Source organism: Mycothermus thermophilus, assembly GCF_041956435.1.
Source record: "Mycothermus thermophilus strain CBS 625.91 unplaced genomic scaffold VTJ04scaffold_7, whole genome shotgun sequence".
NCBI lineage: Eukaryota > Fungi > Ascomycota > Sordariomycetes > Sordariales > Chaetomiaceae > Mycothermus > Mycothermus thermophilus.
Window position 1 is genome coordinate 122,327 of NW_027191433.1, and position 13,784 is coordinate 136,110.

General features: G+C 56.1%; 8 protein-coding genes across 8 annotated transcripts; 6 read left to right on the forward strand and 2 right to left on the reverse strand.

Annotated features, from left to right (window-relative positions):
- Positions 1-100: 100 nt before the first annotated feature.
- On the reverse strand, positions 101-388 carry VTJ04DRAFT_9590 (uncharacterized protein; the record flags this gene model as incomplete). Its single annotated transcript, XM_069368154.1, has 3 exons — positions 101-110; positions 162-208; positions 269-388. 3 exons carry the CDS (start codon positions 386-388, stop codon positions 101-103), a joined length of 177 nt encoding a protein of 58 aa, XP_069214326.1.
- A 410-nt stretch (positions 389-798) lies between these two features.
- Positions 799-1,684, forward strand: VTJ04DRAFT_9591 (uncharacterized protein; the record flags this gene model as incomplete). Its single annotated transcript, XM_069368155.1, has 2 exons — positions 799-1,129; positions 1,185-1,684. The coding sequence occupies 2 exons, from the start codon at positions 799-801 to the stop codon at positions 1,682-1,684; spliced, it is 831 nt and encodes a 276-aa protein (XP_069214327.1).
- A 76-nt stretch (positions 1,685-1,760) lies between these two features.
- Positions 1,761-4,057, forward strand: VTJ04DRAFT_9592 (uncharacterized protein; the record flags this gene model as incomplete). Its single annotated transcript, XM_069368156.1, has 5 exons — positions 1,761-1,851; positions 2,331-2,343; positions 2,409-3,296; positions 3,346-3,374; positions 3,438-4,057. 5 exons carry the CDS (start codon positions 1,761-1,763, stop codon positions 4,055-4,057), a joined length of 1,641 nt encoding a protein of 546 aa, XP_069214328.1.
- A 746-nt stretch (positions 4,058-4,803) lies between these two features.
- On the forward strand, positions 4,804-5,376 carry VTJ04DRAFT_9593 (uncharacterized protein; the record flags this gene model as incomplete). Its single annotated transcript, XM_069368157.1, has 2 exons — positions 4,804-5,185; positions 5,291-5,376. 2 exons carry the CDS (start codon positions 4,804-4,806, stop codon positions 5,374-5,376), a joined length of 468 nt encoding a protein of 155 aa, XP_069214329.1.
- A 24-nt stretch (positions 5,377-5,400) lies between these two features.
- On the forward strand, positions 5,401-6,770 carry VTJ04DRAFT_9594 (uncharacterized protein; the record flags this gene model as incomplete). The annotated part of the gene is made up of 2 exons (XM_069368158.1): positions 5,401-6,015; positions 6,078-6,770. The coding sequence occupies 2 exons, from the start codon at positions 5,401-5,403 to the stop codon at positions 6,768-6,770; spliced, it is 1,308 nt and encodes a 435-aa protein (XP_069214330.1).
- Positions 6,771-7,815: 1,045 nt separating this feature from the next.
- On the forward strand, positions 7,816-8,888 carry VTJ04DRAFT_9595 (uncharacterized protein; the record flags this gene model as incomplete). Its single annotated transcript, XM_069368159.1, has 2 exons — positions 7,816-8,428; positions 8,497-8,888. The coding sequence occupies 2 exons, from the start codon at positions 7,816-7,818 to the stop codon at positions 8,886-8,888; spliced, it is 1,005 nt and encodes a 334-aa protein (XP_069214331.1).
- A 783-nt stretch (positions 8,889-9,671) lies between these two features.
- Positions 9,672-10,014, forward strand: VTJ04DRAFT_9596 (uncharacterized protein; the record flags this gene model as incomplete). The annotated part of the gene is made up of 2 exons (XM_069368160.1): positions 9,672-9,725; positions 9,841-10,014. The coding sequence occupies 2 exons, from the start codon at positions 9,672-9,674 to the stop codon at positions 10,012-10,014; spliced, it is 228 nt and encodes a 75-aa protein (XP_069214332.1).
- Positions 10,015-10,879: 865 nt separating this feature from the next.
- Positions 10,880-12,939, reverse strand: VTJ04DRAFT_9597 (uncharacterized protein; the record flags this gene model as incomplete). The annotated part of the gene is made up of 6 exons (XM_069368161.1): positions 10,880-11,119; positions 11,195-11,334; positions 11,393-11,717; positions 11,780-12,318; positions 12,371-12,682; positions 12,750-12,939. 6 exons carry the CDS (start codon positions 12,937-12,939, stop codon positions 10,880-10,882), a joined length of 1,746 nt encoding a protein of 581 aa, XP_069214333.1.
- Between the last annotated feature and the right edge of the window lie 845 nt (positions 12,940-13,784).

A 13,784-nucleotide genomic window follows, 5' to 3' on the forward strand; every position in this document is an offset into this window, starting at 1 on the left:
TATTGTACAAAGAGTTGTTTTCTGTCCATCATACATGTCGTTCAACCTTCGCCTCCATCCTCTGTCCAGTCGTTGTGAAGTCAGAAGTGCGAGCATTTATTTACTGGGGGCTTAGAGGGGTTAGCATCGTCTTCCATCAGGGGTCGTACGCTCGAGCTCACCAAAGCCAGGCCTCAGCAACGCCGGTCGAGAGGAGAGTCACGGCGATCTGTCGTAGGTAAGTCAGTATGCGTGCGCATCAACATCACCCGGAACGAATGGTACTCACGCCAAAGGCAGCGATGCTCCGGAGAATGGACGCATTCTCGCCGACGAAGAAAGCGTTGTAGACGTTGGTGATGGGGTTGTAGGACCGGCTCGACGAGCCGCCAATACGCTTCGGAGCCATGTTTTCGTATGTGATTTTGCTAACGACAAGATGAGGTGGCTCCCGGAGAACTTTGATCTTGTCGCCGAGATGTTGCTTGGTGTTGCTCTCTGTGATGCGGATGATGGAGGCGGGACCGAATTTTCGGACCTGGGTGGGTCCACCAGCGCCGGGCCTAGCCACATCCACTTGCCAGGTCCCGTGCCGCAAGGCTCAAGTGGCGTTGTCAAGCAGCTTCGGCTGTGGCGCAGTTGGCCCCACCATCACCCCACCGGGTCACGAGAACGGGCAACCTCACTTCATTGACATTCTTGAGTTTCCCTTATTGAGGACGTCAAGCCGCGGGAGTTGATTCTGCGTCAACCTTGCTCAAGCTACCATGCTATGTTACTTTGACCAATTACAACATACCCACACTCTAGACATCGAAAATGGTTGATAACACCGGTCCCAACGCTGGAGGGTTCCTGCCCCCGACATTACCATCCCCAGCCCCGACGACATCAACAGTGTCAACATTGAGGCCCGATCTGCCACATCCCCGGCGCCAACCCCTCCGGCCTGGATCTGCCAAAGAGGACCAAGTTCGGGACTTCATCTCAGACCGCATGAGCCACATTACCAGACGCTTCTTGAAGAAGACTGGGGACAAGTCCCTGGAAGGTGACCTCCACGATGATGACGTCGAGGGATACAAGTCCTTTGCCGAGCTGTGCAAGGACCTCGATGAGGTCATCAACATTATCTGGCTGTCTGGGACTCGTAAGTTCAAACTGGCCGACTAGAGTGTTTGACATTTGCTGACGTTCCATCACAGCAAGCTTGCAAATCCCGTCGCTGCTCAACATAGCGAGCGAGTTCAACACATGGATGCCCTCATTCCCTCCCACTCCTGGCCCAATGTTCAACATCCTGCACAAGCTTGATCATTGCTTTGCGAGTCTCCTGGCGGGAGAGGATGTTGAGACCCATGAGCGGCTTCCTGGATTCGACAAGGGCCCTCGCAGCGGGCTCAGTCGGACAGACATGGTGCGGTGCAAAAGCACCGTGCAGCATGCACGGATAATTGTTGTGGATGTTATGAGCAAGAGGTGTGAGGGTGAGGAGGATGGCGACGAGGCGAAGGATCAGACGGGTGATGAGTATGAGAGTTCAGGACCGGAGGGGCCCGGACGGCCGGACAAGTTTAGCTTTGAGGATGATGAGGAAGAGGAGCTACATATGGACGTCGCTCGGGTGTATGAGAAGACGCTCGTCAAGCTGGGAGAGACACTGGGGGAGTCAGAAGTTGGAGAGATACAGATGTCAGCGGATTAGTCAAGGAATTCAAGAGATATTGAGGGGTTTCAAACATCTCAACGTTGACAACACACATCGTCCTGCCCTGTTTGTCATGGCCGTGCACATATCTAATGCCCTTGCGAATCTGGGCCATGAAATCGTGGCCCAATGCGGCATTGATCTCGTGCGAGCCAACACCTCAGGTCAGGCGCTCATTCTGAGCTCAGAGGAGGTTTCTCCACCATTGCGGAATTCATTCATTTGGAAGGAGCACTACCGCGGCGACACACAAACGAGGCCTACCCAATTTGAATCTCAAAAACCCTCCTTCCCTGATCAAACTTCGTTCACATTGCTGCCTAAAGCCACACAAAACTTTTTGTTGATCCAGCCCACTTTTTCCGCTTGACAATTCGGGCACTGAAGTCTCTTCCGGTTTCTTCCAGGTTTCCAGCCTGCATCACGTTCTCCTGGTTCTTGTCTTCGTCCTGTGCTGCAGTCGGCGAACTTCTCACGACCGATCACTTCCGCTGGGTTCAACTCTTAACTAAATCTTCCTGGGTGATCAATTCCGAGCAGCCATTCCAGGTTATCCAAATCAAAGTCCGCCACTTTGAGCCCCAACATCCGCCTCGGTCGCCAGTTTGTTCACGCGAGCCTCGGCCACCGGTTTTTTTGACAGCACCAAACAAGATGTAAGCTGGCATACAAACGCCTCCAGTATACCGCTTGATCAATACGCTAATCCTCTCGGTCATAGGTGTTACCTCTGCTGGGCGGAGCATTATGGGGACGTTGACGACATGGACTGGGATGGAGAGGACACCGAGCTCCAAGGCCAAGGGTCGGAGTATGCTGAAGATGATGAGCCGATACACTCCATGGACCCTGTCCAGGTCTTTTTCAGTTATCTATGCGTTACCGCGCGGCAGTCAACTTCCTTGACCGAGACGAGAGACGAGGTTGATTTTGAAGAGATGCAGGAAATCTGGATGGACGCCTTCACGTCAAGGACCTCGACTGACCCCGATGCTGCCGAGATCGAAGAGCTCGTAGAATCAGCTGAAAAAGCCTACTCCTCCTGGCAATGGCTGTTTCAGGGACTGATGAGATTGGCCCTGAGCAAACAGATCGCCGATGATGACGTCAGTCTGAAGGCGCGCGACCTGCGTTTTTTCCATTGGATCGCACAAGGACGCAAGGACGAGACGGCGGTGTTTGAGCCTCGAAGTTCTGCGGAAAGATCGATGACTCCTCCTTCGAAAGCTCACCTTCCCGACCGGCCACGTCGATGTGCCAAATGCCGCAGCGGGCCAGCAAAGCTCAGTTGCCCGGGTTGCCGCCTTCAGACCGATGGGAAAACGACATTTGCCGTCGTTTATTGCAGCTCGACATGCCGGAGGCAGCATTGGAAGGAGCATAAAGAACATTGTCTCCAGACACGCCGGCTCTTCCGTGCCGTGTCGCTGTTCCAGGAGCTTTTCGAGCATTCCATGGCAATAACATACCCAGGCGCATGCCCACCAGAGTCGGTTGTTGAGGAGAACGGAATCCTCTTTGTCGAGCTCGATGAAGACTCACCAACTGAAACGACCCCACGTACGGAGATGCTCCGGTTTCCGCCTGATTTGGCCCCCTCTCAGGATGCGTTCCGGGCAGCGGTGACAATTGTTGGGCAATATGCTCTCTTCACACAGGCGAGAGCTTCTCAGGTTGTTGATTCGACGTTAGTACAACCCGCAGGTTTCCTGACAACGTCTCATAACTGACTCAAGAGGAATTGCAATAGCCTGTGTTGAGGACATATGCAAGTATAATTTCGAGCCCAAAAACATGCACAGACCGGTCTGCTTTAGAACGATCGGGCACGACTATCACTCTTCTGCTGAGACCCACGAAGCTATCTTCGTGACCCTGCCATGCGGAGACGACTTCGTCATCGATCCCTTGGGGATCCGGCATGGCTGGAAGGAAATTGTGGCTCCTATGAGAGAATACCGCAGGGTTCGCGAGCACCACCATGAGGCATACTTTTCTCCTGATTTCGATCTCGAAGATCGACTGGGCTTCCATGATGAAGAGTACTTCTGTGCACCGCTGCTGGAAACTCCGAGAGATGTGATGAAGACTGTGGTGGCCGAACTTCGGCAGCAGATCAACAAGAAGTACGGCAGTGTTCGGTCCTTCTTGGACCTTTGCGATATTAAGTTTGCGGGGGCCCGTGATGCCGTCGCTGCGACAGCCAAGAAAGGGCTTGATTTCCTGGCAGACGAGATCTCCAAGTCTGCGGTGCCCAAGGTCGTGACTTTCAACCAACCGAAATGGGGGAGGAAGGACCGCGAGACCATTTGGTACCGGACTAGACGCGCCAGCGTCGAGTCTGTCCCTGACTGGGTGCTCGGGGGATGACATGAATGAGGGCAAGGAGCAGCGCAACGAGAGCATTCTCAAGTATGTGGATTTTATGCGCTGAGGATCATTGAGGACGGCGGGAGGAAGAGTAGTTCTGAGTTGTGGTTGGGGTTCACACCTAGCTTAGTCGCATCTGACCTAGATGCTCGCAAGCATCCATCATCTCATGAAGACAAGGCTCTCTGATCACTAAAAGTCTTGGTTGCAGTTCTTCAGCCAGTCTGTTAGATGGTGAGAGGCATGTTGTGATCCCTCGTTGAAATCGCAACATCTATCAGCCGTGATTGCTTGCCGGCTTCTCAACAATGTTGTCAGAACCGCCGAGGCCGGATGTGAGCAATCTGTGATAGGAGGAAACCAAAGACAATGGCGGTGACATGACAGAGCGCCGAGAAACGGTACCTGCGCCAACATTTCCCCGAATATATGGAGGTTCATGAGATCTGTAACGCAGAGTAATTAATCGCGCGGCTGTTCCTTTGAACTGTTTATTGCAATTGATTACGCCGAGCCTGCGATCCAAGCTTCGATAATGCTTCTGTTCCGTTCTGGAAATGGGGGTCGCAGCTCACAGGTTTTGGGAGACAATGCGTCATGCAAAGACTTCACATGCAAAAAACTAGAATTCTGCTTCAGTCAAATTCGACGACAAATCCCCCCTCAACTCAAAGCCACGAGCTCAACTTGCATGATGCCAACATTCCTGCTGTCCCTCGCGTTTCTATGTCTTCGCAAGCTCTGCGATGCACGGATACGCCGTCTCCACAATCTCTCGCACGTCCCCGGGCCGTTTTCCTGACGCGGGAATTCGGTTCGTCAACGTCCGCAACTCCATCTTGGCCGGCTTGGCCGCCCTCCCGCTGCTACACCTTCCCGCCCCCTATCAGCCCAGAAGACTCGTTGATGGGGCTCACTCCCCGCGTTCCTTGCAGCGGCTCTTAGCGGGATCGCGGGCCCGCTACCCGCTCCCCCTTGTCATCTCGATGCCGTCCCGAGCTGGCGGCGAGGTACGCGTGCCAATGGCAGCCAACAATTCGACCTTCCCGGAGGAGCCGGATTCCGAGCCCAGGCGGAGGGCATGGACCGTCGGGATGGATGAAGGGCCCCCGTGGGGTCCGGGGCAATGTAACCGGAGATTGGGGGCCGGTTGACATTGTCGAAGAGAGGAGAAAGCCCGATACGAAGACAAACATAAGTATGGGGTGAATCCTCGCCGCGTTGGGAGTTGAGGCCTCTTCGTCGAGCTCGAGTCGTCCGCCGTCTCCTCCTCCTCCTCCTTCCAGTCTTTGAGTTCCTTCGGACCTGCAGCGTCCTGAACAACTCGCTCTAGCTCAACAACCATGGCTCGCGGTACCGCTCTCCTCGGCCTGACCTCGCTCCTCCTGGGGCTGGTCAATGGCCAGAAGCCTGGTGAAACCAAGGAGGTTCACCCCCAGCTCACGACCTTCCGCTGCACGAAGAAGGGTGGTTGCAAGCCGGCGACCAACTACATCGTGCTTGACTCGCTGTCGCACCCCATCCACCGCGCTGAGGGCCTGGGCTTTGGCGGCTGCGGCGACTGGGGCAACCCGCCGCCCAAGGACGTCTGCCCGGACGTCGAGTCGTGCGCCAAGAACTGCATCATGGAGGGCATCCCCGACTACAGCCAGTACGGCGTCACCACCAACGGCACCAGCCTCCGCCTGCAGCACATCCTGCCCGACGGCCGCGTCCCGTCGCCGCGTGTCTACCTGCTCGACAAGACGGAGCGCCGCTATGAGATGCTTCACCTGACCGGCTTCGAGTTCACCTTCGACGTCGACGCCACCAAGCTGCCCTGCGGCATGAACAGCGCTCTGTACCTGTCCGAGATGCACCCGACCGGTGCCAAGAGCAAGCACAACCCCGGCGGTGCCTACTACGGCACTGGCTACTGCGATGCTCAGTGCTTCGTGACGCCCTTCATCAACGGCTTGGTAAGTTTTGGCAGTCGACCTCACTGTTCTACCGACATTTCGCTGACTGAGACTTCCTCCAGGGCAACATCGAGGGCAAGGGCTCGTGCTGCAACGAGATGGATATCTGGGAGGCCAACTCGCGCGCCTCGCACGTGGCTCCCCACGTCTGCAACAAGAAGGGCCTGTACCTCTGCGAGGGTGAGGAGTGCGCCTTCGAGGGTGTTTGCGACAAGAACGGCTGCGGCTGGAACCCCTACCGCGTCAACGTGACTGACTACTACGGCCGGGGCGAGGAGTTCAAGGTCAACACTCTCAAGCCCTTCACCGTCGTCACCCAGTTCCTTGCCAACCGCAAGGGCAAGCTCGAGAAGATCCACCGCTTCTACGTGCAGGACGGCAAGGTCATCGAGTCCTTCTACACCAACAAGGAGGGCGTCCCTTACACCAACATGATCGAGGACGAGTTCTGCGAGGCCACCGGCTCCCGCAAGTACATGGAGCTCGGCGCCACCCAGGGCATGGGCGAGGCCCTCACCCGCGGCATGGTCCTGGCCATGAGCATCTGGTGGGACCAGGGCGGCAACATGGAGTGGCTCGACCACGGCGAGGCCGGCCCCTGCGCCAAGGGCGAGGGCGCCCCGTCCAACGTTGTCCAGGTTGAGCCCTTCCCCGAGGTCACCTACACCAACCTCCGCTGGGGCGAGATCGGCTCGACCTACCAGGAGGTTCAGAAGCCCAAGCCCAAGCCCGGCCCCGGCCCCCGGAGCGACTAAGTTGGTGATGGGATAGAGGGATAGACTAGTGGATGAGCGCATAGATCGGCGGTTTTGGATAGTTTAATACATTCCGTTGCCGTTGGACATTTGTTTGGATTGGCTTGTGATTCTCCGTACACGCTGTGTGACGTGCTTCCATAGTTCGCAAGGTGACTTTCGTCTGACATCTGCCAGGGCATGACTGAAGACAAGTAGAGAGATGGAGTTGTTGTAAGCAGCAATGGCCAATGGCTTGGAGAATGCAGAGCCCTAGCCAACACGATGTATGTTTGCCTTGTCATTCAGTTCCATCCCGGCCCAAGCACACCGACCTACGACTTGTCCGGCGTTGCGAGCCTCCAACAGTGCTCAGAGAACCAATTGCTCGAAGTGAGATCAAGCGTTTCCTGGCAGTCAGAGACAAACCATAGACATCTGCTTGAAACCAAGTGTTTAAAAAACCAAAACATCAAAATACGTCCCCCACCACCTTTCCATGACAGCATAAAGACAGCTTTCCGTTGCTCTCCCATGGCATGGAACGGCAGATCTGTCTTTTCATGCCGCCTCCCCACAACGATTCTTGGCCTTCTCCAACTCTTGGCCGTCTTGGCGCTTGCTTGTGCGTCTCCAACGGCGCCAAGACGCCCCGCAGTGGGTCCCTCCAACGGCTTTCACGGCACCAAACGGCACCAAACGGCGCCGGCGGTGCGGGGACCTCCGCCGGTGCGACCACTTCCCCATCTGACCCTGGCCAAACCTACTCCAATCTGGCAATTCGGAACACCACTCCGGAGAGGACAGCGCAGCAACTTTTCAAGATCCGCGCCGGCGCTTGGGACACATGGCGCATGGGACAATGGGTATATACCGAGCAGGATCGACGGTTGGGCTGTCGTTTTGCTCAACATGCTGTTGGGAGGGTTGACTCTCACATAATTCTTGACGGCGACGTTGCATCTCTCTGAGCTTCTGAACGACGCAGGTTGATATTACAATTCTGTTTCTCACTGCCATCCCGTAGCCATCGCCGTCACAGAATCAATCCCATCCCACCCTCACCATGAAATTCCAATCATCCCTCCTCGCCGCGGGCATCTTCGCCGGCGCCGCCTCGGCCATCGGCCCCGCGGGGCCCATCCCTCCCCGTCTCGAGGGCAACCCCGAAAAGATGGCCAACTGGCGCTGGAAGAACCCCTTCGAGAACCCGCACCTCTCCAAGTTCGACGTGGTCTGCGAGGTCGAAGCCACCGTCCCCGCGCGCGAGCACCTGCTCGACGACCTGGGCGAGAAGGGCCCCAACGGCCTGCTCCTCTACCGCGACGCGCTGCGCTCCGTCTTCGCCACGCGCCAGTACCCGGGCGCGTGGGACGGCATCGACCCACACGGCTACGACCGCTTGATTCTGACCATGCACTACGTCGAGATGCCGCTCAAGGTGCGCGAGTGGATCGAGGAGCAGGAGCGCTCCGACGGCCCCGGGAAAGGGTTGTTTGCGGTGTACCCGATCCCGTCGCTTCCCGGCGCCAGGGCGTTCAACACCATCAAGGTGCCCAAGGAGACGCCGGTGCCTGAGGAGTGGCGCGCCCGCGACAAGGGGAGGATCGCCCTGTTTGCACCGGGCGCGCTGTACGAGATTCTGCCGCTGTTTGTGGCTGAGGGGAGCAAGTGTGAGGGTAAGTCTTTTTCACTCATTCATCTTTTCCTTCAGTATTTGACAGAAACGCTAACTGATACCCTACAGAGGCTCTTTCCGACCTGTCCAAGTACAGCCCCCACCTCGTCGACGGCGGCGTCATCGCCTACCCCATCGAGCACACCACGCCGGACCGCAAGGCGGGCGAGCGCGACATTGACATCAAGATCAAGGCCCAGGTCCTGAAGCTCAAGGAGGGCGAGACGGCCCCGCCGATTGAGGAGGAGAAGAAGGAGGAGAAGAAGTCTGAGGCCCCCAAGCAGGTGGAGGAGGCTAAGAAGGAGGAGAAGAAGGAGGAGGCCGAGAAGGCTGAGACCAAGACCGAGGAGGCCAAGGCCGAGTCGACCGAGAAGGCTGAGAAGGCCGAGGAGAAGAAGGCGGAGGAGGCGAAGACGGAAGAGAAGAAGGAGGCCAAGAGTGACGAGAAGGACGAGCTTTAAGGGATCTCCGGCTGGTTGGATATGGGGGATTGGGTTTCTTTACGTACATGATTTGTTGCACGTGTATTGTATACCATTTCTTAGACTGGGATGGGTATTAAAATGATTCATTGATTCTCAGGATTCACCTGTCGAAACGGGCTCATTGATATCCAAGTATTATGTCCTGTGTTGAACAAGCCACGGCATTTTGCCTGGAACCCCTTGATGTATGCCGAGGAATCTCTGAATAATTACGGCTTCTAACAACCATGTCTTCCATTAGCCATACCCTTGGCACCAAGACCGAGACGACAAGTATGTTGACCCCACTGTCCAAAAGCTCATATACCTTACAGAGCTAGGGAATGTCTCGAATATGGTCGGTTATTCGTTTGTCAATCAATTCCCCTACCGCTATTGCTTGCAAGATATAATACGTAGTAGTCATTCTGGCCCTGTCAATTCCACCGCTTGTTCATGACTCACGGCCAAGTTTGAAGAATGCCCTTTTTGAATTTCTACGTCATCCAACTCACAAGCAATCAAACGTCAAGAAGAATCGTATGGAAGAGGCAAGAAACCATATGACAAACCTAGCAAATGCACTGTCTGGGAGACTCAAACAACGTCCATACGGAGGCATATAAGCTCGGATGGTCAACGTTCTCTTCGCATCTTGAGATCCCACTCACCAAAACTAGCATCGACGAAACCAAGTCAGAATATCTTAATCAACCCTAACCAAAACAGACCTGTCTGAACATCCTACCACAACCCACCAAACCCCTCAACTCATCCAAGATGACCAAGGACCAAATGGACAAAGAAGCCGCTGCCCGGATCCAATCCGCCGCTGTATGGTGCTCCCCAATCCTCTCTCTACTCCACTGCCTTGGAACGTCTCCATCCCAGGGACAGACCTGCCTATCTATGTCCTTGAACTACTAACCCCTCGTTTTTTCCATGACAGGCAAAGAAAGGCGACGACGTCGGCCCCGACTCATTCCCTGCCCGCGCCCAGTCCGCGGCCGACAAGAACGCGAACGCCAACAATAACAACAACGCCGACCAGGCTGCGGCCAACGACGAGGCTCCTGCCAAAAGCGACACGCCTCCGGGCGACCCCCCCGCCACTGCCGCCTGATGACACGCCGACGAAGAAGCAAAGGACGGGCTAGAATTAGGGAAGGATGGATGAGGATGTTGGCTGGTTGGTTATTATTAGGCGGATTTGGGTTAAGATGCGGATTGTTGAGGATTTGGGGATTTGACCAGGCGGCCAAGAGTTGATATGCGGACGAAGGTAACGGGTTGGATAGGATAGGGAGTGAATGTGAAAGCTATCTTACCCCTGAGTGACTTCTACGTACACTATTTTGAAGGTCTCCCCTCCTAAAGATAGCTTCCAAACATGACCGTTGTGGCTTGCATCCTACGCCTCTGTATGCGTGGGCAGGAGAATCAGATGGCCAGCCTGAACCCCTCCTAACAGGAGACGATGTGTGTTACACAACAGAACAGCCTTGACTGAGTCCGGAGATGTAGGGCGGGTGTGACAACCACGCGGTGCTCCCCTGCAACACAATCCATCCCCTTCCCACCACCATACTTGGGTCATGCTGCAGACCTTCACCTTCATATCATAAGACCCAGTGAGCCATCTGCACGCAAGAACAATGCAATGTCTCGGAGCAAATCTTAAGTTCCCTTCGTCTTTGGTTCAAGCCACGGCACCTTGCTCAGGTAGCTTCCTCAACTGGATGATGGTGGGATGCCAAATCGCGCACGCCATCGCCCCTGATGCTGACGAATGTGGGGGAAGCGTCAGCCACCCCGACGCCATCCATCCCCCTCTCCTTGCTCAAATAATATAGGTACCCAACAATAGCCAGCTGCTTGCTATCGGCTTGAACTCAAAAAAACAATTCTCTGTTTATTGCGTTGTTCATACCATGGTCATCTACTTTATCATGTACACTTGTAACCTGAATTAAGTACCAGCCCACTCATCAACACCTCTCCGCATCCTTGCCGTCCTCTATCCTGTTGTTTATCGGCTTATTACCGCACCGCCTCTGCAACGACTTCGTCCTATGCGCCAACGAGAACAAGAACGCGAGCAGCGCGAACGAGCTCGACGCCGTGAACGCCAACCGAAGCGCGTCGCCATAGAGCTCCCTGACCGCGTTCTGCAGCGGTGGAGGCAGCTCGTGCAGGGCGAACAACGACTTCCGGAGCTTTTCGATCAGCTGTGACGCCAGTTAGCCACCGGATCATCGGCGATGAAACGACATGAGTTCTGAGATGGGGGTGAAGCCTCTTACCTCATCGTTCGCTGCGGTTCCAAGAACGTCCGGCAACCGAGCAAGCAGCAGGTTCTGGACGATGGCCGACGTGAAAGTCACGCCGTAAATGTTGCCCATGGACCGGATCAGATACACTGTCGAGGTTGCCACGGCTTGATCTACACGAGGGTATGTCAGCATTTGACCTTGAGATACAAGGTTCCGCGGTTTCCTTACCCTTATGTTCAAAAAGCGACACAAAGCTGAACAAGCAGCTCGGATTCGTCAGACCGAGTCCCAGGTTCGCTGGCACGAGGTAGATGAAATCCGCAAACCCGCCCTTCCCCTTCATCCCCATCGACAAGGCCAGCAGGTTGCCGATCAGCATGGTCATGGTGCCCATACGGACGTTCAGACGCAGCGGATAGCCCTTGCTCATCAACGTTCCGGCAATCACGCCGCCGATGGGCGTGGCCAGAGCCGGGACCATCAGACGCATGCCAGCCACCGAGGGCGATTCTCCGCGGACAGCCTGGAAGTACAAGGGGATCATGAACAGATACTGGGAGGGATTATGTCAGCAAGAGGCGGGAGCGACACGGGAGGAAACAAGGCCAAACCCACCGCATACGCCGCCATGCCCGAGAAAACATTGGTCAACTGAACAGCAATCGGCTGCCAGCCATGCAGCATGCGAAGCGGGATCATGGGGATCGCCGTGGTCGTGGCCTCGACGGCGACAAACGCAGCCAGCAATAAAGCACTTCCGATCAGCGAGCCAACCACGACGGGACTGCCCCATGGGAACTCGTTCCCGCCGAGGGTGAGACCCATGAGCTGCGCAACGAGACCGATGACGAGAACCGACGCTCCGAGAAGGTCGAGCCGCCGAAACGCCGCGCGGATCGGGTGCTTGAGATCGACAAGACTAGCCATCGTGTCCAGACAGGCCGCGGGGTTCTCCAGGACAAAATAACCGACAATCAGCGCAAAGATGGAGACGGGCACCTGCAGGAGGAAACACCACCGCCAGCCGATGCTCTCCGTGATGGCTCCGCCGAGGGAGGCACCGAGGACGGCGCCCAGGCCGACCAGGATGTTTTGGATCGCCTGGTACATGCCGCGCTTCTTGAAGGGAATCATGTCCGAGTTTACGACGGTTGCTGGAAGCACTGTCAGCATCAAAGTTGTTGAAAGGATAACAGCCAAACTCACCCATGGTGATTAATCCGCCTCCGCCAAAGCCCGTGACGGCGCGCATCACGATGAGCGTCCACATGCTTCCCGCCACAGAACACCCAAAGCAGCCCGTCATGAAGGTGATGGTGGAGATGAAAAAGCAGATGCGGCGGCCAAACATGTCCGAAAACCTGCCGTAGAGCGGCTGGAAGGCGGTGCTCGTGATGAGGTACGACGTGGTCAACCAGGCGGCATTGTTGGCGGCGTTGAAGTCGGAACCGATGGCGGCGTAGGTGGATGCGGTGATCGTCCCATCAAAGCCGGACAGGAAGGTGTTGGCCCACAAGGCTGGGTGAGGTAGGTGTTAGTGTTCTGGTCTTGAGGTAAAATGGTGGTTTGGTATGTCTTATCGTACCCGTCTCGATCCACCAGAAGCCTGGTGGAGGGGTCCATTTTCCCTCATCATCGACGCCCTCGGGGAACGACTCATAGTGAGGGTCCCGCCTAGTAGGCGCGAGGAGGGGTGTTGTCTCGTCAACGTCGGCGGCGGGAGTCACGCCATTGTTCTGGTTGACGATGTCCTGCTTCATCGTGGCTCCAGCCATTGATATCGAGTGTAAGCTGGCTGGATGGGACCGACGGAGTTCCACAGTGCTAGGCTGAGAGATGGAGCCCTTGAAGTCCACCTGGGATGGATGGACTAATAAGGCTTTTCTACTGTCCGAGAGAGACTTGAGATGTTTGTAAGAGTTTGAGCAAGTGCTCTCGAGCAAGGATGTACGTATGCTCCGGGTCCGATCCGGTGGCAACCCTCGAAGTTCCCTGACCTGCTCTGAAAGGCGAGGAGGGGAAACGGCTTGCCCGTTCCAGCGGCTGCACCGTCAAGGGCCGGCTCCCGCCACCGGCGGCGGGTGAGGTTGCATGATACCTGGAACCGTGCCTTGAAGGTCTTTGTTGCTAGACCAGGGGCCGAGCTGAAGGTGCATTGGCTCGGGTTGGATCGGCCGGGCCCAGTTTCCTTGCAGAACTTGCAGAATAGCACGGGGAACGGGAACGGCGTAAGCAACCTCCAGTGCTGCTCTGCATCTCGAGAAGCGTCCAGATCGAGGCCGGCAGCCGCCGCTGTCATCTCTCTCGGCCTCTCTGCTCACCTCTTCCGACACCAGCAGAGATGGATGGGTGATGCATCCGATCTGCTGTGTTCAAGCCAGCCTCAGATTCCTTATCACCAGCACATCGGCATCACTGATATCTCGTCGTTCTACTGCACACTACGTCCTCGACCGTGTCATCGACAAAGCTTGGCTTTTGTTTACTGTCTTGTCTATCTCCATACCCCGCACGCGTCTTCTAGGCCCCGGCCATCAGTGACAGGGCGTCCCCGGCCGTTATTCCGTACCAACCCCTGCTCTGCCTCGTGCTCGCCGGCCCTCAAGGTCCTCAGTTCTGC